A 25,549-nucleotide genomic window follows, 5' to 3' on the forward strand; every position below is an offset into this window, starting at 1 on the left:
TCCCCTCCCAGTGACGGGCCCAGCACCCACCAGCCCATGCCCAGCCCGGCGGCAGCTGCACGCCCTGCCCGGCCCCACGCATGGGACTGCCGAGGACCAGCCCATGGGCGGCAGAGCCAGCCCCCTTTGGGGGAGCCCCGTTTCTGGGAGGATGCTCCTCGTGGCTCAGCCATGCTTGGTGCTGGCTGGCTGAGCTGGAGCCTGGGGCTGCAGGAGTGGTGTCAACTGGGGCTTACAAGAAAGATGGGGACAGACTTTTCAGTAGGGCCTGCAGCGATAGAACAAGGGGGGATGGCTCTAAGCTGACCGAGGGCAGACTTGGGGCAGATACTGGGAAGAAATTCTGCCCTGTGAGGGCGGCGCTGGCAGAGGCTGCCCAGAGCAGCTGTGGGTGCCCCATCCCTGGGGGTGCTCAGGGCCAGGCTGGACGGGGCTGGGGGCAACCTGGGCTGGTGGGAGGTGTCCCTGCCCCTGGCAGGGGGTTGGGGCTCGGGGGGCTGTCAGCTCCCTCCCAGCCCAAACCAGGCTGTGATGCTACGTTTCTAAACTGCCGGGATTTTCAGGAGTCAGGTGCTGACTCCTGGCTGGTGCTCAGACGAGCAGAGCAGGCTTTCTCTATCCCCCTCCCTGCAGTGTCACACAGAACTGGCAGCAGTCACCCAAAGAGCCAAATGGACCAAGAATACCCAAACAGAGCTGCTGAAAACCTTCACTTCTGAAATAAAACTAAATAATGCTTGGACCTGTGCAGTCCCACCGAGAGCTGCCATGATCCAGGAGCTCTGAACAGGCTCCTTTTGGGGGGAGAAGGGATGATCACAGGGTTTTGTCATGTAGGTACCTCTGTCACCCTGCTGAGATGCCCAAGAGCTGACTTTGATGGGCTAAAGTAGATTGTTAATGTCCAGCCTGAACATTAGACACTGCCCTTCCTAACCTTCCGAGTATAATTTAAGAGAGATTTACAGCCCCATGGATGGGAAGCCACAGGGCAGCTCAAAAAGCCTATAAGCAGAATTGTCTGCCACATCACATAGATTTTAGTAGGGTTTTTTGCAGAACCTCAGTACATTTCTGTCCTGATTTTGTCTTTACCAATTTCTACAGGCATTCCTTCCCAGGCTGCTGGTGAGTTATCATGTCACAGCTTATCACAAGCCGCTGCATGACTTTTTGAGGGCAGAGCCTTCAGCCCGAAGGCTGAGCACGAGGCAGTGTCCCTCCCAGCAGGACGGGACGGGGGTCCCTGTCCCACCAGCAGCACTACAGCCTCACTCCGTGCTGTAAGTCACCCACCTCCCCAGCAAGCGTGGCACGGGGAGACCTCGCCAGCCAGAAGGCACCTACAGAGCTCAGCAACGGGAAGCTCCATCGCATCGCCGAGGAGGATCCTGCCCCGGGAGTAGCAGATATCAGGGGTTTTCTTTCTTCTTTTTTTAAACGTGGGCAGAGGAACCGTCTCCCAGCATTGCCTGCAGTCCTGAGTGGCAGTGAATGAACTGCCCTGACATCTCCTATTGAAGCAAAGCAAAATGTGTTGAACAAAAACCATTTCAAGATGTTTTCTGAGTGTTGCCAAGTTACTCAACATGTTCTGCTTTAGTTGTCAGATGCTTTCAAAGCGATTTCCCTAACTCAGAGCACGAATGGTGAGGGCTCTCCCTGGGAATCTTTTGCCTGGGGCTACCATGGATCTGTATTTTCATAAGAAAAAGGCTCAACTAATGATTAATCTTCACCAGAGGAAGCAGGGCCTTTCTTTGGGATTTTTCTTCAGTTATTTTTAATTAATTTGTACAACTGGCAGTTACATTAAAGTGCAAAACCCAGGACTAATGCTCCAGCTGGGCAGGATCTGGCTACCTTTCCTCCTGCAGCTCTGCCTGCTCTGCCCGCTCCCCTGCCTGCACCCGCTCCCGAATCCGGATCCCACGGGGACAGCATCACCCCCCTGCTCCCCGGGGCAGAGAAAGCCTCTTGCCAGGGAGGGCAAGGAGGAATTCCTGCTGTCCAATGGGCATTCTTCTCCAAGCAGAGAGAAGTTTATCCACTGAAGGAAAGGTTGAGTTTTACATATTAATCCCAAAGTATGGTGCCTTCTTTAGGGAAAAGAAATAAGATCATTGAATGAAAAGGAGAAAACACTTTGGTTTAAATTCCTGGTAGGACAAATCCATTTAGACCTGGTGTTCTCCAAGGTCCCAGGTGGCTGCAGGAGAATGGCTCTGCAAAGGGCTCCTGCTCTGCTGGGCATAGGAGGGGCTCAGGTTGAAGCGTACCTGCATGCAGGGGGCAAAGAAACCCATCCTCTCCTTATCCCAGGCATGCTCGCTCCGTGTTGTAATCAAAATAATGTCAGTGGCATTAACTGAGGCAATGTTAATGTCTCCTTTCTGGGCTTTTCTCTTGTACAGCAAAGAGAAAACTAGTATGGACGAAGGATTATGAAGGTTGTAATGTCAGACCAAAGAGAAGATTTTTATCCGATGGCCTTATAATGATGGACTGCGACATACACTGCTTCCAGCTGCTCTGTCCTGCTCTGTGAACAGCCTAGTCTGGATTCATTTAACGAGATTGGCAAAGTGTTGAATACAGCATATGGTGCCCTAAAACCACAAACCTTATTGACAGCAGCCCAGACTGCTAAATAAAAGAACTCCTTCCAAAAGCCTTGCTCTGTGAAGACTCAGCACTTTCCTTCCAGTCACACTAGGTAAAGCCCCAGCCCTGCGCCTGCCAGCACGGCTCCGCACCCTGTGCACTCCCCCTGCCCGCGGACCCGGCAGCCTCCCTGCTGGCCCGGCACGTTATCCTCACATGAACACCTCCTGGGAAGCCACAGCCTGGAAAACGTGTGGATCTCCTCCAGCTAGAGCATAACTGCCCTGCAGAGCCTCCTCACTCCCCGGCTGATGAGGCTGACGCAACTACACCTCCTCAGCAATCACGCCAAAGACCCCAGTTCTGAAATGGCTCGGCTTTCGGATTCACTGGGATGTCACATGGGCTCTCTGCCTCCTGAGATGAAGCTCGTCAGCTGACGTCATGGAAGGCAAACACATTTGTCACAGCTCCCAGGTTATTCCAGCAAAACCCTGCCAGCCTCCCCTAGTCCCTGAAGACAACTTGGGCTATTCGACCTCACTCCCTGTGGAAATCACCCGTCGCAAAACCCCCACGCTCGGTGCCACCAGAACCTCCCTGAGCTCGGGCTGCCACTAACGCGCTGGACATCACTCTGCTCGCCGGTGCTGCAGGACAGCCCCAGGGTGGGCAGAAGGGACATCCCCTCCAGCAGGGTCTTTGCACGGGATCCACACGCACATGCGTGCGCGGGAGAGCATGCCCGTACCACCGTGCCATCGGCGAGCGCGCAGGCTCGGGCGCTGCTCAGTGTCACCCCAGCAGACAATGAATAGGGCCAGTGACTCAGGGCCACTTGCTGACGCACCACACTGGGCTATTCTTCTCTCTCTAGATGAGTCGTTCAAAGACTGGATGTAGCCTATCTCTGAGAGAGGCGCCTGGAATTAGCTTAACTCTTGGCAGTACATGAAAAATCTAATTTCCTTAACAGCGAACTGGATCCGGCTGTCTCCAGGCAGGAGCAGGACTGTGCTCCCTCCCTTGGTCTGGCTGTATGCTTTTGCTAGTTATCAAAGCAGCTACACAACCCATTTCTTAGCAGCAGAGAAAATGGAGGAGTCAGATCCCTATTTGCTGAACTGTTGCATCTCCACATTCTCACGCTGGTGTAAACTAGACTGAAAACACATTGATGCTGTGAGGAATAGTCAAACAAGAATCGTCCTACCTTTTCTGGGTAGCAACAGCAAGGAAATCTGCTCGGGAAACACTCTGTGTCTTCCACCAACACCACCTCTCCTAGCCCGACAGTCAAGGGACAGCAGCTTCATGGGCTTTGTATCTGCGGGACTTTGGTAACAGGCAACTGATAACGTGTAAACATCACCCCAAAGCTCTGAGATTCAAGTCAAAGCAGAAATCAAAACATTCAGCTGCTTCTCAGAGCCCTCTTTGGTCTGGAAATGGGCTGGAAACATCAGGAAACCTGTCCTTCCCACGAGATACCCGTTACTTCCTTCTTCCAGCCAGGTAGGAAGTAGCTTTGCTCCTGGGGCTCTGCTTGGTTTTGCTTCACCTCAACAGACCACAAACCACAAGACTTACAGTCCTCAGCTCTGACTTCTTGGACCCTCGCAGGGATCTGGGATTGGTTTGAGATGCAGCAGGGCATTCCTCCTGCTCCATTTCTGCCTCCCAGCAGGGCTGCGGTGATCCAGCCGGGGCTCTGCTGTAGGCTCCCCGGCAAGAGGCAGCCTAGAAACAGAGGGACCATCCCGCGTCCTCTGCAGGCAACGAGCAGGTTCTCATCCGTATCGTGACCAGGACATTTTGCAGCTGACTTGTGCTAAAACGCACCCTCCTCCTTCCCCTCATCCACACCAAGCATGAACTTTCTTGTGTCTGGTCCCTGGTCCCCATGCACAGTGCCGTGCCCCATGGAGTTTTCATGCTGGGAACAGTTCCTAGTGGGTGGGTGGAGAATTTGGGAGTTTCCTAGGAAACTTTCCTAGGAAAGCAGATCCCTGTTTGGGACTGAATCCCAAGATACGCTGAGCTCAGGTTAAAACAACCAACAACAAATGAAAACAAGTGAGCCGAATGAGGCTGCACCAGCCAGCATCTTGCCCGGCCAAGTCCAGCTGTCCCAGCTGGGCTTCTAGAAATTTTCTGACCTGGGGGCATCCACGGATAGAAAGTACTCACAAAAACTCTCTTCCCCAGCTGGGCTTTACTAACGCCTCCTCTTTGTGTAGGAGACTCTCCCTACAAGCCAGATTTCTCCAGCCCTTTTGCCCAGTCCTTCTGCCATCCAGGCGATGATTTGTAGCTGGGAAGCATGGAAGGATGCCTTCTGACAGCCTGCATCCAACTGTTACCATGCGTGATCCCCCTCCCTCGCCTAGCCTGGGCACTGCTGGAGTAACATTTCCCTAACGCCTCTTGGAGACCAGCCACTCCAGTCAGGAAAGAAAGCAAAAAAGGTTAAACCAAATCATCAGGACACTTGGCAAAGTGGAATGCGGAAACGCTGGAGATGTCCCTCCTGCTCCACGCCTCCTCCTTCCCTCTCCACTTCCCTGCACAGAGCAGGAGGAGAGGGAAGGCTGGATGAGCAGGTCAGGGATGTCATGAGACAAACCCCAAGTAGTACCACAGTGTAGCATGATAGCACCCCACTCCTGTCCCCCAAATCCCACCAGCGAGGGGAATGCCACGCTGAGGACGCTGCACCCCATGAGGGTGGCTCTGCATTGGGTTGCTGGGTTTTTCCCTGGGACAGGAGCCAGGGTCGGGGGGGCAGGCTGTGCCCAGAGGTGCTGCCCCCCTGCCTGCCTGGCCCTTCAGCATTTACAGACCAAGGAGGAAAAGAAATGGGGGCTGGTCTGACTGTCAAACCCTTGGCATGTCGCTGGCGGGTAAGGTGTGGGCGCCCAAGGCACTCGCGGCAGGCGGCCGGGAGATGTGCGGCAGTCCCACAGGGACACCTCTTCTGAGGGGACTCCCTCCCCTCCGCTCCCCCCACCCCCGTGCCGTACCTTCCTGCGCTGGCACCTCAGCGAGGCCGGGCACGCCGCGCTGCCTGGCTGCTACTGACCGAACCCTTCTCAAAGCCGAGTCCCGCAGCCCTGTGCGCATTAGAGACTCTTCATCACGGGGATGCCCCGCGGCGAGCAGCTCTTGGGGGTATGTGCGGGGGTGTGTGTGTGTGCGCCACCCCCAATCCCGTGCCTCCCATTGGAGGAATAGCATGTGCCCCCCTTAGTGGAAAAAGATCTGGCGTTCTTCTTGGAGTTCGGTTTTCCCCTCTGCATCACTCGTCCCGTGCCACGCTCTCCTCCAAGGCGGGCAGGGCCTCCAGGCTGAGCCCTCCGCCAGCCGCCCCGCTGCCGCCGTGCACGCTTGAGAAGGACACCATGGTGTGGAGAAGCATCAGGACCAGCACGCACAGTCTGATCCTGCTGCTGCCGAGGCGAGACCCTGCGGAGACTGGCAGCAAGGATGGGGAGTGGGGCTGGTGGTACTGGTGGTGGTGGTGGTGGTGGTGGTGGTGGTAGAGGTGGTAGTGGTTCTGTCGCTGGTGATGGAGGTGGGGGTCGTGGCGGTGGAAATGGAGTGACTCTGATGCTGTGGATTTGGGGGATGTGTTGTCGTTGCTGTCTGGGGGGTGGTCGCAGGAGTCCCATTGCACCTCGCAGCACTTGGCCTCCTCATCCGGCAGCTGGTTCTCCAGCAGCCCTGCGGGAAGGAAACGGAGGAACAGGAGGGGGTCAGCAGGAAGCGGAGAGAGCAAGCCCTGGTGCCTGCCAGCCACGCACCGTGGAACGGGCAGACCCTGAGGCCCAGGACACCCAGCGACCCCCCAGGACTGGCCCTCAACAGGGCTGTGAGCCTGCACAGACCCCAGCCCTGGGGATCATTCAGGGCTCAACAAACGCCACTTGTAGTGGTTAAACATCCCTGCCCTGCTTTAACCCCATCACCTCCAGCCCCTTACAAGCTTGCTTGAGCTTTCAGGTAAAGGTAGGGCTCTCATTTCCTGCACTAAGCTGTCAGGCTGTTGTTGTGTCTCCATTAACCACTCACAGCTCACCCCAGATGGCCACGTTTTGGCAATCACGCAGAGCGCTTCATGTGGTTTCCACACTGTACCTCCTCCCACTCCGCCCCCCAAAACCTTCAAAATCTGGTGTGTGGTTTGCAAAGCGCAATGGGGCTTGACAGCACCCACCCCTGCCCTGTCCCCCCATGTCCCTCGGGAGCCTGGCCCCGCTCCCCGGACCTCCTTACCCGTACAGATGAAGCCAGGCAAACCTCCATAGATCAGCTCGTCATTGTCCGGTAACACAAACGGGCACCTGGTCTGCACCTCCAGGCAGTATTGCTTGCATGGGATCCGGTGTCGGCACTGGTGTTGGGTCACATTGAAATACTCGGAGCACAGCCAGGCCTTGTAGACAGCCTAGGGGAAGCCACCGAGAGGGACATGTCACCTCCCCAAACACTGGGGTAGCCGAAGCATCGCAGAGACACTGGGACGCACGTGTCTGGGGGGTGCATGTGTGTGTGCGCCACCCCCAATCCCGTGCCTTTTCCACAGGGAAAAAGGGGAAGGGAGAATTCCTCTCAGCTCCTGTGAGGAATGTGTGTCAGTGCATCAGGGTCGCTTACTGAACTCACCGATCAACTGAAATAAACCACTGGCATGTTGGGACTGTGGAACTCATCTAGCAAACTAAATCCACCACAAAAATAAAGCTAATTAACTACATGGACTAACATCCCTTACAGATAGGCACTGCAACAGACTGCGGTGACTCTGCCAAGACCTGAGAGCTTGCTTCATTGAAAGAAAAATGTAAACACTGCTTATCCCCCACCCCAGAGCATCCTCCTCCTCCCCAAGACTCCCGCTGCTCCCCCTGGGCAGGGTCGGGATTTACACCTTCTCTAAAGCACTCTGGTCCCCATCAGCTCTGAACACGGGACAGCAGAACAGACCATGGGCTGAACTTTATTGGAAATTTCCAGCAGGCAGCGCTTTGGAAAAGCTACTGGCCAGAAGCAGGTGGGCATCGCTGGGATGCAGTGCATGCAGCTGCTGCAGCCTCAGACTCGGCCCTCTCTGCCACCAAAAAACTCCTTCCCTGCCTTCCCCACCCCTCTACCCACTTCTGGGGGAGATTCCCCATTCACAGAAGCCTAGCACTTCACTGTGCCGTTTCTTTTGGCTCAAAGGGGCAGACCCTGGGGGGAACACCTTCATTTTCCAGGCATACTCCGACACTCGAAGGTACCAAACAGCATTACGGATGCCCCTGTGTGCTCCACTTGCCTTTCCACTCGTTAGAGCTGTGCCTGGCAACATTTCCTGATGCAAAAGCACCTGGGGGTTCACCTGCAACTGCAAGGCTGTGCCACAACCCCTGCCTCTCCAGCCTGCCCAGTTACTGGTCCTCCTCCCTTGGGTCCGCTGCCAACAGCACAGCCACTTGCGAGCAGGGCCGAGAAAGCGGCTTCCATCTGCAGCTGCCCGAGATGGCCCTTCTCGGCACAGCCCAGCTCTTCCCTTCACCCCCCGCGTGCGTGCCCCCTGCAGCCGGCTGGGCACAGCCCAGATGGCTTCGGTTAAGAGCGTATCTCCCGCATCCCCCCTTATCTCCCGAGCATCAGGCATGGGTGGAAATTGTTTGTCTTCGCTCTCTGTAAAAGGGAGGGAGATCTCTCATTTCTCATGGTGAGCAGTCATTCCTCAGGCTGCAAGAAACCCGTGACACCGCTGGGAAGAGCAGCACCCTCCGTAGCGCTTCCAGCTCATCTATGAATATATCTAGGCACTAGCAACAGTGTTAAGGTCATGGTAATGACCACATCCAACTTCCTTTGAAACCAACTAGAAAGGACTCCCCGTGATTCAAAGGGAATGAATTTCCCTCCTCAGCAGGCTTGGAGAAAACCCCGTGCTCCTCCTTCCAGCTGCATTTTTATTTTCTGGAGTCTTTAAAAACATCACTTCTTTGTTTCCCCATGTTTTCCATAGATCCTTATCATCATTTGTTTGGACCATGGTAGATGTCCAGGATTAAAGCTGGTTGGGAAATTCTTGGCAAGTTATTTTAGTCTCTTTTTTTTTTTTTTCTCCCTGGAAAATGCCAAATCATGAAAACCAGAATTTTCATGGAAGCATGTTAGTTTTGGTGAAACTTTTATCACAAAAAGTTTAATCAGGACCAGGACACAATATATAGGGCAAGCATTTCAGAGCAGTCAATAGCCCTGTGGTCAGGACTTTCAGCTGGGATGTGGGAAATTCAGCTGTGGTCCTGCTTTTTCTGCCTGGCCTGTTGGATGTTAACTACTTTGACAAAGTGGAACAGCTCCAAAGAAGGGACTGACTCTGCAATCAGACTGCAAAGACACAACTGGGAGGGAGAGCTTTGAGGCCTGGATCTGCATCTGCCCGAGGTGATTCCCCTGGGGTGGAGAAGAGGAGGGGAGACAGGCAGGGCGAGCACAGCCCATGCTCCAGAGATGCCACAACCCCGTCCCAACGTGTGTTCTCCCCACTGGCCTCTGCTCCCGCAGGAACAGTGTAGGGAGCAAGGGGACAGTGGGGCAGTGAGGAGGACACAGAAAGACCCCTTAGCAAGGTAGCACCTCTGCAAACATGAGGAGCTTTTCTCCTTTGGGAAAGCAGCACCTATCATTGCTCTCCATGGGACCTCAACAAGGTGTAAAGGAAGGTTAGATGTCTCAGTGGACACCGACACGTTATGATAGATGGGACAGAGAACCAGAAGATATAAAATGGGCTTCAAACCATCCACCGACAGTCCTGGACTTGGCCAGACAGGATGCATCCCTACATCAGCCCGAGGACTCGACAAACCCCTGCCTTGACACGATGCTGCTATTTACGTGTGACTACAGGCACACGGGTAATCTGGACCAAAACAGAGAGGACCCTGCCTCAAAGAGCCTGCAGATGCAAAGACACGCTGTGTGATAGCTCGAAATCTGGGGACGTCTCTGGCATCCCATCCCCTTCTCCCTTTTAGAGGGCAGGCAGGCACACAGACCTGCCCCCAGCAAGCCCTCCTGGGGAAATTGCTAGGAAACACATTTTCTGAAGAGTTTTTAGGTCTACTGGAGACTTCAGGCATCCAGGAAGAGGTGAGTTTCCTTAATTTCAATCTTCTAAAATAAGTCATTATTGGGCTGCTTTTATAGGCAACAGAGAGAGGGCATCCTGAGAACAACGCAGCCCTTCAAAGCACTGGAGTACCCCAAGCGTCCAACAGCGAGGGGGTTGGAGGGGTTGCCCTCTTTCCCTGATGGCTGTAGAGGATTTCTGGAAGCCAATGTAGACTAGCTGCTTGAATTTTAAATGACTGGACTTGGGTGGGATGATTCCCCAAAGTCATAAACTTTCTAGGATTAGAAACTGGATGCATTAACTACACCCCAAACAGACTGCAAATTTAAACAAGAGTTAAGGTACGCACCACAGAAAGATAACTTGCCACTCCCTTTTAGTGATTAAGCACTTGGGCTTTTTCTATGCAACCAGTCTGCCAGTCACATAGCACCAAAAGTGTCCTGCCACTTCAGCCTCTCCCTTGCAAGTGCACTTCAATGCTCCACAGTAATGAACAATAACTAGCAAATAGGTGAAGTGCATCATTTATATACAGCTCGTGGCATTGTATGTGCTCACAAAAATTCTGCTGTAAATGCGAAGTGACGGCACACGCGACAACAGACCCCTGCATCCACTCACAAAGGGGTCATGAATGGGAAAGGGATCAAAGCTGCAAGGTGAGGCAGCCAGCACACCGCCCAGGGCCAGCGGCTGGTGTCCCTCCCTGGGGCGAGCAGCTGTGCGAGGCTGCTGCTCCTTGCTTCTCCGGGGGCCGAACGGTGCCAAGGGGAAACAGAAGGGCTGCACAGGGACCCCCACAAGCCATGTCTGCAGGGTAACTGCTCCGTAAGGACAAGGTGACCTGCTCTCCCACCTGGCAGCCCTGGCAGACCCCCTGCAAGCCCGGGGCAGAGCCGGATGGGTACGGCTGGTGTGCCCGGCCCCATGTGCCAGCCCAGAGGCTGGGGGTGGAAGGATCGCATGGGACACACCGAGTCTGTCCCACCAGCTCAGCCTGTTTTCCAGGCCCTCATCTGACTTAGCATTTAACATCTCCATCAACGGGACTTCTTTGCGTTTCCCGAGGAGGCTCTTTTACCACTGAAAGCACTTATCTTGCTGCCTACAAGTTTTCCTTCATACTTGACCTACATTTTTCTATCCAAAAGTTCATTCCCTTCAATCATTCCATAAATCATTCCTCTCCCTCCTTTCTGTTTACACATTTCTGATATTTGCAGATGTCTCATGCTCCCCATTTAGTCGTAACTTAGGCCTAAGCTCGACTGATTTACTCTTTCGCTTTCCTGTGAGTCTCCCTCCCAGCCCTTTCATCATCCTGACTCTCCCCTGCGCTGCTTCCCAGAGCCCAGTCGAAGCCCAGTCGCATTCACCACTCCCACCTGGGGACACGTGCAGACTGCTGAGGAGGGATGCTGTTACACCTGACCCCTGGCAGAGAACCGTGGCTGTCACCTGCACTGTCCCAGCTCCGGCTCTGGGCTGCAGTGTCCCACTGTTCGGCCCCGGAGGCACAAGGGGCAGCCAGCACGGGAGACTCCTGAGAGCTTGGTAAGAAGGAGCTTGGGTTGGCTCATCCCGCTCTCCTGTGGAAACACAGCTTGCACGAGGAGATCCTGCATCGATCTGCATGTTTTCTCCCTAAAACGTTTCTGTTGATTCCTACCAGGGAAGTTTGGCAGAGGGCTGGGGTCTCAGACGAGGACATTCCCCTGAATTTAATGAAAATACTGAGTGAAAGGCTGCAAAGAGCTGCTGGTACCTCTGCCACCAGAGAGGGCAGAGGATGTGCTCTCACCCAGAAACTGCAACTAGGCACCAGGACTGCCCGGGTGCCTTCCCCTTTCCCTTTTCTTTGAGGGCACCCACCTGCCCAGAGGAAAGCACCGGAGCTGTGCGGCTGCCTCGGTCCCAGCCGACCCTCGCCTTGCTGGGCTGCGGGTCCTCCGGGGGCTGCAGCAGGCATTCCCGCAGCTGTGCGTGACAGAAACTGCCCACGTCTGTTCAAAAACAAAGACAGCAAAAACCTGCTGGTGCAACAGCGCTGGCAGCTGCCCCACTCCACTGGGATCAGGCTGAGATGCGAGCAGATCTTTACAAGACTCCAGCATCCTCCCGTCACGCATCTGCAAAAATCAGCACTACGGGCAAGGAGCAAACTCCCTGGGATGCTCAAACACAGCCTTATGGCTTTGGTTTTTCAACAGCTTTCAATATCTCTGAGCTTACCCCACACAACCTCCTTTATCTTGCTGTTATAAAAGATGTGTGAGAATTTAGGACAGGAAGAAATTTATTCTCTGCTTAAATCAATGGCAAGAAGCTCACTGGTTTCTTTTATGGTTTCTTCAGGAAGTGACTTTGGTTGCAATCAGTGTTTTCTTCCATTCTGTTTTTGCTTTTGGCTGATCTCCAGCCTGGCCAAGGAAATATAAGTGACCTGAACTCCAAAAAGCTCTAATTTAGTGCCCTCTTCCTGCAATTTTAGCTCAGAGGACTGGCTAGATGACTCTCAGAAAGCAAAAGTAGTTTTGCTGCCTAGGAAAGCGGCCAACTTCAGACACCTAATTTATATGTGAGGAGGAGGAGGACAGGCTATCTATCTGCATCTGAATTTTGCAGGTGTGCCGAAATGCCCCATCATAAAAGACATTTAAAAGAAACAAAAGGAATTGGACTTACAGTAACTATCTAATTAAGCTACCTGTCTGCTCACGCTTCCACCGGTATCTGACAGCAGCAGGCAGCGGGACGGCCTTTTCACAGGCACTTATGTGCCAAATTGAGTTCCGCGCTGCCTGCACTTCTCCCGCTGCCTGCTGTCAGTACCAGGATAGCATCCCCCATCAAACAGCTTTTCCAGAGTCTTTCTGCATTCTTAGCATTTCTGCACAAAATAACATACTCATTTTTTTCAATACCAGTCTAGCTGCTGCCAGTATTTTGTAAACACTGGCGTTGCCTGTTAAACCAGCCCAGCTAAATTTCGGGAAAGCCAAGGGGCAGGGATGGAGCAGCATCCTGTGGATGCAACACCTTTGCAGAGGATGCAGTGCTTGGGATAGTCTGGATGCCCACCAGGACCACCAGCTGTAATTAACCCAACGAGCTGCTGTTTTCCATTAGAGCAGGCATCACTGTTTAGGAAGTTTTCCCCAGGATAATCCTGCTAATGGTGCAGGGGGCCCGCACCCGCTTCTCTGGAAGGGGGATTTGCAGACCGGAGGGGGGTGAGGATAAGGAGGGCAGAGAGGGAAGCCTTCCCCTACAAAATAACCTCGTTCTGCACAGAAGAGTCAAGACTTGGTGCTCATCTCCTGCAAGGGTGGGGAGTTCACCCAGAGCACTGCCCAGGGGCACCCCCCACCCACACTGCTCCCACTGAGGGGACGCCCAAGGAGAGTGGAGCTGCCGATCAGCACTAATAAGTGGTTACACCAGGTGCAGGCAATTTGGATGCTCTGAGAAACAGAACGCGAGTTTATAGCTTGGCAAAGCTGCCCAGGGCTGTACTTAATTGCAATAATATTGGGCTCTGCTGACTGATCCAAGGAAACACTGGGGTCAACTCTGGAAGGAGACCCAGGAGCGTGCTTGGGCTGGTAGTTCATGCTGGAAGTTGCTGGGCTCTGCTGTCACGACTCTCCTCCTCCTCTTTGCTGCTGCTGAGGCCACGAGTACTCAAGCTGGCTGCAGCTGCACAGGGCTGGGGTGGTACGTGAGCATCCATCAAACCCCCCTCAGCCCCGCTGGGCTCACTGCTCCCTCAGACCAGACCCCACCAGCACCCCGCAACCTGCCCGAAACCTTCCTCCCAAAACTGCCCGGGTCACCGACGCCCGCAGAGGGCTCACTCGTATCTTGCTCATCAGGACACTGCATGTGCCCAGCCACCAGCTTCCAGGTGGACAGAGAGAAATCCCTGACCGCCCCTGCCAGACTCCCCTGGCTGAGAGCTGCCCCCTCCCCTCCCAGTGCGGTTCTGGGACTCACATTTCCATTATGGCCTGAGATGAGCATCTGGAGTGGCTGTGCCTCATTAATCTTGGACACAGGGAAATGAGGATTGCTAATGAGCTGCTTGGCACCTCTCCAATCTCTGGCACATCAGGGTGCAGCACAGGAAACTGGGGTGTGTGTGTGGGGGGGAGCGGGAAGAAGAGCCCCCTTGGGTGGCAGAGGATTAAGGGAATGCCAACATCCACGGCCAGCCAGGAGTCACAAACACAAGCTGCAATGTCCAGTTACCACTGTATTCAATTACTGCCGCCTGTAATTCTGATGTTAACAATGTTGAGCTTTTTAAACAGATTTTTTTTTGCTTTTTAAATTAGCCTTGCTATAGGCTCTTCTAACATCGTATCTGTAACAGTTGGTTTTGGGGTAACTTCTTTGATAGTTCTGGAGCTGTGTTATCCTTGCCTCGCCACATTCACATGCTCTGGTTTTCGGGAAGGAGGTGGGAGAAACCCAAGCCAACCCCAAAACCCAACAACTGTGTGCATTTTTTGTTAAATTATTGGTTTTACTTATTTTTTTTATATAAAGTTGACTTTTGCCTGACGATGACGGCTGTGGAGCCATGGATCTTCCACTTCACAACTGGGGGAGGCAAGAGGTGGGGTGCCTCTGCCCACTGTACCCTGGCACCGTAGGGCGTGGAGGGGAGTCAGCGTCTGGCTCCAGGCATTGCTACCAAGGCTGCCAACAGGAACAGCATGGGATGGGGACATGCACTCGGTGGGAATAAGGCTGGCTGCACGCAGGCTGCAGGGTGCTGGGAACAGCACCAATGTGAACCCCATCCACTTGCCAGAGTGGGTGATCCTCAAAACACCGCTGGAAACACCGCATCGTGCTGCTGGACCAGCATCCCGCCTGCTGCCCACTGGGGCTGGCTGGCACGTGCCCATGCCAGGCTCTCTGCTATCCTGAGGCCCACCCCTCCCCAGGATTTGTTTTCCCATTAGTTTTCCCCCAGCCATCCTATGCACAAAGCCAGTTTGCATCCTGGCTTGTCACCCCAGCGCTATGATCACGTGGCATGCCATGGCAGAATGGGGGCAGGGGGTGCTGAGCCAGGTCTGGCACCCATCAGGCTTGCCCTCAGGGACAGTCCTGGGCAGAAGACACCCCTGTGCTCCCCAGCCACTGCTTCCCACTCACGTCCCAGGACCAGACCTGCATCCCTTGACCTCAATGATGAAGTCACTCCCAAAATTACCTAGAAGCAACGTTAAGTCAGAGCCACCCACTCTCAACACCTTCGATGACTTTGTGAAGAAGCTCATAGTTTTTAGCATTTTAGTTTTAATTCCTTTAACGCAAGAACAACCTGAATGCCCCTTCTTTTATAGCAGGGGGGAAAAAAAAAGCCCCCCAAAATAACCCCCTCCAAGCTACTCCAAACAAGTCTGAGATGCGCACAACTCCCTATGGACTCATCTTTCAAAACTAAGAGAGAACAGCTTTAAAGCACGACTTCCACGCACCTTATACACTCAAAACCCAGGTTAACAATCCTATTGCACTAAAGTTCACAATACCAGGTAGCTCAACACACACCTTGGGAACATCTGAAGGAGCAAAGGACAGGAGAACAAGCATCTGAGCCTGCAAACACATGCACCCCTTCAACACACGCACGAGTGTGCCGGGCCAGGGGCTGTCCCAGGAGCTGGTTAGCAGTGCCAGCTCCCAGCCCGGGGATGCTATCAGGGGACTGGCACCACATTTACAGGCTTATTTCTTTGCTAATCTGCTCGTTGCAAGCGAGGGCTGTCGCATGTGGAGGCCAGGGAAAAGCCTGGTCTCATCCCAGTGGATGTAACTTGGAAAAAACCCAGGAGGAATAGCCCGTAATTGTGGTTTGGACCGAAACAGGAAGCATCCCCTGCAACAGCGGTGCTCCCAGCCTTGCTTCGGACACCGGGCAGCCCTCAGCAGCTCTGTGGCCGGGACTGCGCTTAGGGGACACGGCACTTGGCACCCCAGCGCGGCTGTGTGGCTGCTTCTATTGCACAGGAAGCAAGAACAAAAATAATCACGCTAATTAACATCACAGCTTGACAAATGCAAAGGCAGTGACCACGGCTAAGCCTGCTCACTTTCTGCATCCAGTACCCACGTGCCTGCATGGCACAGGGCCCCCCCATTTCCCCGCACCCCCATGCACCCCCCAGCAAAACACCCCATACAGATTCTCGCTGCAGGGCAGGGTCACAGCACCCAGTGCAGGAGCTGGCACTGCAGCCACAGCAACGCGGGGTGCAGGGGCACAGGTGTGGGACCTGGGGCCACAGGACAGGCAGCGGCGCCTGGAGCCCCTTCCCTCCCACCGCAGCTCCTGCCTTGCCCTGCCCTGGTTTGCCACGGTGGCCCCGTGGCCATTGGGACCCGGATGGGGCTCGCCCCTGCGGTCCAGCTGCCTGCCTCCAGCCACCCAGCCCTGCCTGCCCACTCCTGCGGACCCCAGCCCACTGCAGTAGGCTTTTGTACCGTCTCACTGCTTGAAAACATTGCAATCCCCATGAAATAATATTCATTTAATTATCAAACTCCACCTTGGGATAGACGCGTCCTTCCTCCAAGGGAGGATGACGACGAGGTGGAAGCATTCTGCTCACTGCAACCCACAGTGCCCAGCTCTTGCTCTAGCATACACGATGTCGGCAGCGTGTTCAGTCCCCCGCTGCACCCTGGATCTGTCCCCTCTGCTCACCCTGTGATTTCTTCTGGCAGTGACTACCCTCGCTTGGACAGTGTCTAGTACAATGTGGCCCCAGTCTTGGTGGGCTGCCTGCAGGCACTGCTGTAAAACAAATGTATTGAATCCAAACGAAATGCACATGGAGCGTGCTCCTTCTAGAAGTGCCCTGGAAGGAAGGTCTGGGCCCCATTGTGCTACAGGCTGCGCAAACACCAGCAGCAGTCTCTGTCCTGAGGAACGTCTGATGCACACAAGCCCGAGAGCACAGTAAAGGCAGACGGGACCAGCACTCCCACACTGAGCCCGTCGAGCGAGAGCAGATACAGTAAACCCAGACTGCTGCTTTATGCTCTCCTTTCAGGAAAGGTTTTGGCTGGGGTTTAGAGAGAAGACCAGCTCGCCAGGAAGATGAGGCCAGGATGGGAGGGTGAAGGTGTGCGTGGGAAGGGGATGGATACCAGGAGACTGGGACAAACAACTGGGGGCCAGGGAACAAGCAGCTTCTCCTCAGCATCTGGAGGGCTTTGTCCTTCTCCACCTCCCCTGAGACACCACATGGCAGGGCCCAGGGGGGAAGATGTCCCAGAGCTGGGGGGAGGCCAGGCCATGCAGACACCAAGCCCCCTCCCCGCAGCCCTGACCCTGCCAGCTCGTGAGGGCCCCAGCACACCATGGCAGCCCCAGCCCAGGGTGGGAAATGGCAAAACAGACCAGCATCACCCGGCCCAGACACACCCCGGCATGGGCGCACCCACCCCTGTCCTGCTCCCACAGGCTGGCCACAGAGGAGCTGGGAGAAGGGACAGCTCAGTCATGCAGCCATCCCTTGCTGGGGATGTGCCAAGTCCTCCCTCCCGAAGACACTCTGGTTACTGTGCAGCCAGGGATGCATTTCAGCAGGTCCCCACAACCACAGCCCTTCCCTCTCTCCTACCCAGGCAGCGATGCTGCTGGGATGCTCCAGCATAGAGCTCCCCTTCCCTGTCGGGCACAGGAGCCCAACACTCGGTGCTTGCAGCCAGGCTGCACCCCTGCACTGGGACTAAGCCTTTAGCCTCCCAGAGAAGCTTCTGACACAACGCTTTTTCATGGGAAGGCCAGTGGGAAGCAGATGAGGCAGAGAACCCCACCACTGGTGTGCAGCCACGTGGGAAGCATTTCCACACTGATCCCTGTCAGAGCGGGGTCAAGGCAGAAACAAAACCTGAATAACCCAGTAACAAAGGACGAGCGACTCCAGCTACCCACCTACAGACTGGTCAAGTGTCATGACAAGACAATGATGAGAAACGAAATTTCCCCTGAGCAGCCTGTCTGAGGCCACAGGAGGCTCGAGCATCTCCAGCAACACAGATGCTGGTGCAGAGTAACCGAATAACCACTCCTTAACCGCCCCCCCAGCACACGGCCCTGCCTGGCTGCCCTGCAGAGGTGACTGACCTAAATGCTAACGGCAAGAGATGGTGACAGGAGAAAGAAGAGCAGCAGAAGGCAAGAAAAAGCCAAGCAGAGGCTGGGAGAGCAGCATTTCGCTTCAGCACTGCACTTCTTTAAGCAGCTATAACTGCGCCGTGGCTCAGCTACAAAAACAAGGAGACAACGGGGACAGGCTGGGGGAAGCATCCCATCCCGAGCGCTGCACTCCCGCAAGCACCCGTTGGGCAGCAGGAGCCTGGCTGCAGGAAGACAGAAGCTGGAGGACCATTAACCAGCATCCTAAAACAATTCCTGAGGTTTGCAGAGTGCCTCAGAAGGTGGCAGGGCTCAGGGAGGCAGGCAGGAGGGCTGCTTCCAAACGCAGCCATGTCTGAGCCGTAGCTGTCCTAGCCAGCACGGCTCCGGAAAGCCATGTGCCCAGCACTCACCGGCCAGCCCCCGCCAGGCTGCGGGTAACCTCTGCGTTAGTTAGCAGCCCAGCCTCCTATCAGCCCAATCACTTTAAAAGTAATTAAAGACTGCTAGGAAGCTGAAGATGAACACCATTGAGTTGAGACAGAGGGAAAGTCAGGTCCCTGCAATCTATTAGCATTGCTTGAGGAATTCACTCCCATTAGATACTGCTGCAGCCAGGAGCTTAGCAGGATTCAAAAGTAGATTAAACATTCATACAGATAATGAGAACATCCTGTTATATCAGATAGGATATAAAAAAATAAAGGCTAGACACTTCAGTGCCACGAGCCATAAATTACCCACCCGCTGACGGGGGCAAGGAAGAAGTTTTTCGGCAGAGCGGGTGCTTTTACCGTCCAAGGAAGCAGTTAGGCTGGACCATTCTTTTCAGTAGGGTGCGAGTGCCCAGCCCAGCAAGGGTCATGCTGGGGTGTCACAACAGGGCTGCCCTCAACTGACACACGTGAGGGCCCAATCCTGCGTGCTGCCAGGAGCCCCTTGCTCTCGCTCAAGTGCTTGCATGGTACGCAGCATCCCGCACAGACCCATTTCGCATGAACAGGAATACAACATGGTGCAGGGTCTAAGGCACACCCCGCAGTGGGAGGAACCTGGCCTGCCTCACACCGTGCCTGACGGACCTCACGGAGGGGATGAGCAGCAGGAACTGGCTTTTCCCAGCTCCCTTACGCAGCAAACAGTGGGAAGACAGGAGCATCCTGCCTCGGCAGCCCAGCTCGCAGGCACCCTTCGGGGTCTTGAGGGAGGTGCACAGTCTGCCACACTGATGCTGGGGTTGTTTAGGCAGCTGCAAGGGCCTGTTACACTTAACTTGTGTGCAGAGATCCCTTAAATATAGCAAACAATTTTCTAGACATTTATCACCACTCCTGGCAGCTTCTACTGACAAAGACAACAGAACTGGACATGGTTCCTGTCAGACCTGAAACCTCTTTTTTTTTTTTTTTTTTTTTTTTTTTTTTTTAATCCCTGGCTGAACACCACTTGCAGAAATTTCCCCGTCCCTTCCAGGTGGGGCCTTACGGCACCCAGGGAGGTGGGGAAAACCCCAAGATAACTCCCAGTCTCCATGGTGAGCAGCAGGCAGATGCTCCTACCTGGCACTACTCCTCCTCAGGCACTGAGCCTCAAGGGATGCGCTCCTGCAGGGAAGCCCCATCCCTGCTGCTTTACCCTGGAGCATGCCCAGGACAGGCACGGGCTCTCCTCTCCTCTCTGTAATGCTGCCACAAATGCAGCTGCACATCTGCTTGGTCCTCCTGTGCCTGCCCTGCCCATAGGCTGTCTTTCCCTCCCAAGCCAAGAGCCAGGATGCGGGCAAGCCCTGGGGGTTCCCTGGCCACTGCTGCCTGCCAGACCCTCGAAAACAGCCAGCACACGGAGCCTGGGGGCTGCATGCCCAGCACCCCACCACCCACAGAGCAAATGGGTGCAGGAGGGAAGGCAGCAAGTTGCAGTCAGAGTGCTGCAAGACAAGGGGGTGAGCAAAGAGGCTGGCATTTTTGGTAGCGTTAATACACAGAGACTTGAACTTCCAAAGCATGGTATGAAAGTTATTTATCCTCTGCAGAGTGGAAGCGCTTCCTCTGCATTTCATAGATCGCATCACAGAATCACAGCCCGGTTTGGGCTGGGAGGGAGCTGACAGCCCCCCGAGCCCCAACCCCCGCCAGGGGCAGGGACACCTCCCACCAGCCCACGGTGCCCCCAGCCCCGTCCAGCCTGGCCCTGAGCACCCCCAGGGATGGGGCACCCACAGCTGCTCTGGGCAGCCTCTGCCAGCGCCGCCCTCACAGGGCAGAATTTCTTCCCAGTATCTGCCCTAAGTCTGCCCTCGGTCAGCTTAGAGCCATTCCCCCCCCGCCCTGTCACTGCACCCCCCCGTACAAAGCCCCTCCCCAGCTTTCCTGTCGGCCCCTTCAGGTACTGGAAGGTGCCACAAGGTCTCCCCGGAGCCTGCTTTGCTCCAGGCTGAGCAGCCCCAGCTCTCTCAGCCTGCTGGCATAGGAGAGGGGCGGGCTCCAGCCCTCTGACCACCTTTGTGGCCTCCTCCAGTCTTGCTCTGACAGGTCCATGTCCCTTTTACATTGGGACCCAGAGCTGGACACAATACTGCAGGGAGGGTCTCACCAGAGCGGAGGGGGACAACCACCTCCCTTGCCCTGCTGGCCACACTGCTTGTGGTGCAGCCCAGGATTCAGGTGACTTTCTGGGCTGCGAGCACACATGGCCAGGCCATCAAGCTTTCTGTCCATGAGCACCCCCAAGTCCCTCTCCTCAGGGCTGCTCTTGCTCCATTCTCTGCCCAGCAAGAAGCATCCAGAGAGCCACCCTGTGCCCTGGGCTCACTGCTGCCCCAGGACTGTGCTCTGAGCCAGCCCTCCATCCCGGCAGCTACTGCTGTTCCCCGTCAATCTCATTCTAACAGAAAAGCAATGAAAGACAACAAACAAGTAACACATCAGGGCAAATGCTGCTCTTGCGTACATATGCAGAGGCTTCTGCAGACACTGCTTTGCCACCCGTGCCGCAGAGGTATGAGGGGAACACTGGGCAAATTTCATAAACACCATTCAGTCAAATGCCTTGATTTTTTGCAAGCACCTCCTCAGGTGTATTTTCCACATGTCCAACCAGCTCAGTATCAGGCTGCAACACACCAAGTGCTTCCAACCCAGGTATGACAGCTAGCAGGCTTGCTTTGCGGGCATGGCTGGGCTCAGGGCACCGCACAGGGAAGCTCTGCTGCCCGCTTAAGAGAAATGGCCTCACTCAGAGTTACAAAGATCCAAGCAACTTACAGGTGTACAGATCTAAACCACACATCTACAAATTAAGCAGGAGGCAGCAAAAAAATCACAGGACTTCGGTGTCACACATGCCTTGCCTGCACAAACATCCCTCCTCAGCAGGCAGGCAGATACACTCCCTGGACACAGAGATTTCCGATCCTTGCCAGTCCCACAGGAAGCAGGGCCAGGCTAAGGCGGGGGTGACAGATGCATGGAACAGGTTACAAAATTTTGCCAAACACAAGCAACAAACAGCACTTCTACAAATGGTGTTTCTGCTAGAAGCCATGCGCTGAAGAACCCCAGGGATCAAATAAGGATCTGGAGACTGCAGACTGCATCCAGTAGCAAAATCATGCTGACTGCACCAGGCAGCCAGTGCAGGGAGCCAGCAAAACATGCCGTGCTTCTCTACCACACCAATACCTCTCCCATCACCTACCCATGCCTGCTCCCACCAGCCAGCCTGAGCCATTGGGTGGGATCAGGAAGAACAGGAGTTCCTGGACATCTTTGGGATGGAGGTGGAAGCAGAGACTGCAGGGAACATCTCAAACATACCATCAGAGCACTCTGCAAACACAAACCAGCATCTGCACACCCAGGTATCCCCTGTCCCCACACTGGGGGCTGCAGGCCCTTTAGTAACAGCTCACACATGGCAAGGGGAAGAGAGCGGCTGCTGCTTGTGAAATAACCATTGCCAACAGCTGACCTTGCTTGCCCTGGGCTCAGTCAGGCTGCCAGACCCTGCCTGCCCACCCCTCCTGCCCAGTGAGAGCTCAAAGAGCTGGGACCACCCAGGCATGGGGAATATGCAGGGGAAGAGGTGGCCATGGATGAGGACTTCTCCCTCCCTCCACAAGCAACTCCTGCCCCGGTTTGCAGAGGCAGGTCTGTGTGGTGGGCAAGCTGCAAGCAGTGGTTGGTAATGTGGCTGCCTGGGAACATTCTGGCTAAAGGTTTTATTCCCTTTTTGAATACACCACTTCTTTGAAACTGACGCATCTCATGGGAAGACAGTAGCTTGCTCCCCTGGTCTAGAATGGAAGTTCTAGTGAAAGCAGGTGGAGATCCCCCAGGAGTGGGGCTGAAGGGGTCCTGGGGTGGGATGAGGGCCCAGGGAAACCAGGACCTGCCCCGACTCATCCCTAGAGGCCCCCAGAAGCAGGGGCTTTGGGGATGATGCTGGAGACCTTGTTGGGAGGAATAAACCATCCAGAGCAGAGCTCCCATCTGATCTTGGCCTGGTGGTAGTTGCTTTATATCCTCAGCCATGAGGACCGATCTTTTACAGCTTACTTCTTGGCTATGGGGTCATTCTTACTCTCTACCATCCAGCTGCACAGAATATGACACTGAAGACCAGGAGCAGGTCGGGGAGAGACCCAGGTCTGGAGGGGGCTGAAGTTTGCACTCTTAGTATGCTAAATGCAAAAATACAGCTCTTGCTCCCCCTGCACTGGTCAGCCCCTGCCGCCCTTCCTAAAACATGCCTGTTTAAAAACTTCCAAGAAAATCTCTGCTTGTCTCCACTCCCTCTGTGACAACCAACAGTGGAGACTGCTGGGGACTGCTGCAGCGCGGTGCCCGCAGGCACGAGGTGCACTAGGTTCCCTGTTCTGGAGGAAACACAGATCCCGCTCCTGCCACTGGTGCTGGCTTCAGCCCCCCTCTCCAGCTCCCCTTACCATTGTACACCCCTTCACCCTCCTGCAGCCTCTGTCCACCACAAGTGCTGCAGAAGCTGCCGTGCAGAGATAACATGTCAGCCAAGATGCCAAACACATGTATCTTTTACACCTGAGGAGATGAACAGGGCAGGCAGGATTTCCCTTCTGCAGTTGGGACAAGGAGCACTGGGATGCTTATGCAGGCGGGTCTCCGGAAAGCCAAAAACTTGCCCAGCAATGCTGTTCCATGCTGCCTTTTTTAACGCAACAGCCACATCAGCAGAGTTTGGGGGAGCCCATGCTGGCTGCCCGCACCCAGCACCACTCCTCCCTCCGACACCTCAGGAGCACAGCTGGGAGAGGCCCTGGGGAGAAGCCAAGAGCAAAAGCCAAACAGGGAAGAGGAGCGAGGCTAAACTGGTTGAGCCCCCCCCCCGGCAGGCAGCTACCGGCTCTGCCCACAGGAGCTGGGGCTGGAGGCAGCGTGGACAGATGGCTACTTCTCCCCCAAGCAGCCTCCGTGTCTCATTCACAGATTTGCTGTCCCTGAGTCATTGCCCTTCAAACGACAGCCGAGCCGAGCTTCCTCTGCGTGGAGCCAGGCATGAGTCGCATCCTAATGGCATCCCAGTGACAGCAGGAATCGCCCCTGGCAGTCAGGTATACCCTGCGCTCCTGCCTCTGCTGCCTCCAACCCTGGCAGGCAGCTCCAGAGCCGGGCAGCAGGGGGAAAGCCTCGTGGGGCATCTGCAGGGCCAGGCCTGGGGCCCTGGGATGTTTCCATGAGACCCCCGCTGCTTCCTGGGGTGTGGAGGGGCTGGGGCTGCTGCGGGTGGTCCTCAGGGCTCCCCCGCACTGAGCCCTGTGGTGGTGCCTGGGGTCTCTGCCATGGGGGGAGGCCAGGTTGTGTGTGACCCTCGCTGTGCTCAAAAGGCTCCTTTCCTGATGCAACAGATGCCTGCCCCCGGACAGGGACCCAGTGAAACCCTTTGTGTGAGCAAGTCCAGCGATGTCCTGGGTTCAGGCAGACATTGTGCGCGTCCTTTTGCACCTCTCAGTGCCCAGCTGTGGGGAGGGTGCTGCCTCCTCTCCCCCGGCAGTGCAAGGATGCTCACACAGCTGGCAGTCAGCGTGACACTAGCAGATGCCTTTGTCCGTGGGGACACCATGCATCACTGCCTGTTACAAAAAGCAGCACTGCAAGCCATGCCTAGTCTGGGCCACCCCAGGCAGCCCATGGCAATGGATGCGTACAGAAAAGGGGGGACCTGGGCGGGTTGTGAAATTTTAGCAGGTCACACATTTTGCCGATACTGTCGCACATGCTGCTGGGGCACACTGGCTCCCAGAGGCTGCCTGCACCCAACGGGACCATGGCACACTGGACGCTTTCCAAAAAGCATCATTAGCTGCTGAAGTATCACACCGTGCCTTTGCTGCTGGAGCCGAGCCTGCTTCTCTGAGGTCGTTCCACCCCGCGAGAGAAGCCTCCATGCACATCGTGCTCCCAGGGCCGGGCACATGCAGAAAGGAGCCTGGGCGTGCGTGCATGCAGCACTGGAGGCAGCAGGCGCAGCCAGGAGCACACGGGAGCGGGAACAGGCGCTGGCGCCTGCGTCACTTGTAGCTACTTGGTGACAGTTTGATGGAGACAGATCTCTCACCCTCCCTTGCACTCTTCCCTGCACCATTTGCCAACCTGCCTGTTGCTGCACGGAGACTTGCTGCCTTTATAAACTCCTATTTTTTTCCCTTAAGCGCCACTGACAGACGTTAACAATAGACAATGAACCAGCCCAAAGCAGGCAGGCGACCACCATGGAAATCAGTGGTAAATTGCCCCCATTCGCACCCCAGGCTGCTTTGCCCCACAGCAACCATGTAGGTCCGGCCACCAGCCCACGGCACACACCCAGGCATCTTGAGATGCCTCGATCCCAAGCAAAGCTCAAGACTGTCCAAGCACCGGCTCAGCATCCCCCTTCCCTCCCAGCTTGCAGTGCTCCTATGCATCCCAGGCACCACTGGAGCATTCCTGACACCTTGATGCTTTTTTTTTAATTACAGAGCAAATTCATTTCATCAGTTCATTTTTTGGTTCTTCTGTTTTTTGATCTTTGATCTCTGTTTTCAGGCATCTAGGTGGCACCTGACACAAGGCGCACTAATTGGGCTGTGGCCAGGTAACTGCACACCTAAACGCAAACATTCCTTTTGTTCAAATTCTTTACACAATTTGCTTACATGGAATCAGTGTGTAACATGGAGCTGCATGCTTGGCTAAGCTCACGCACATGGTTTTGCTAAAGCTGCCAAATGACTTACTGCGCTGATCCACTGGAATTACTCTGGAATTTACTCTGGAACTTTTTTTTCACCTCATGAAATGCCAGTAAAGCTCCACCTCACCATCCAGGCTTGTTTCTGAGGAAAAGCTCCAGGTGCAGATACCAGAGCTGCCCGGGTGCTTGGGAGCAGCCTCTCCCCTCCTGGGTGCCACTGCTCCTGGTGCAGCACCCACGAGCCCATCAATGCTGCAAGAGGGGACGTAGCCCAGGGTGCAGCTTTGCTGTCACCCATCAGTGGATTCTCTGGAAGCCGTAATATTAATGTAACCCCACACTTTTTTAAAAAAAAATTAAGCAAGATTTTGGTGAAACCACTTTTGCTGTGGGTCTTGAAGGACCTCCCCTCTGTGTACGAGCCTCCG

At 55.0% G+C, this 25,549-nt stretch overlaps 1 protein-coding gene across 1 annotated transcript in view; it reads right to left on the reverse strand.

Annotated features, from left to right (window-relative positions):
* Nucleotides 1-438: 438 nt before the first annotated feature.
* FAM155B (family with sequence similarity 155 member B) overlaps nucleotides 439-25,549 on the reverse strand; it is a 30,845-nt gene continuing 5,734 nt past the window's right edge. Inside the window, exons 2-3 of the mRNA XM_040614420.1 lie at nucleotides 6,880-7,051; nucleotides 439-6,327 (exon numbers count right to left, since the gene is read on the reverse strand). Coding sequence (XP_040470354.1) covers nucleotides 5,903-6,327; nucleotides 6,880-7,051 — 597 coding nt within the window. The 3' untranslated portion in view covers nucleotides 439-5,902. The remainder of the gene's footprint in view (nucleotides 6,328-6,879; nucleotides 7,052-25,549) is intronic.

The sequence above is a fragment of the Falco naumanni genome, chromosome 14, assembly GCF_017639655.2.
Source record: "Falco naumanni isolate bFalNau1 chromosome 14, bFalNau1.pat, whole genome shotgun sequence".
NCBI classification, from domain to species: Eukaryota; Metazoa; Chordata; class Aves; order Falconiformes; family Falconidae; genus Falco; species Falco naumanni.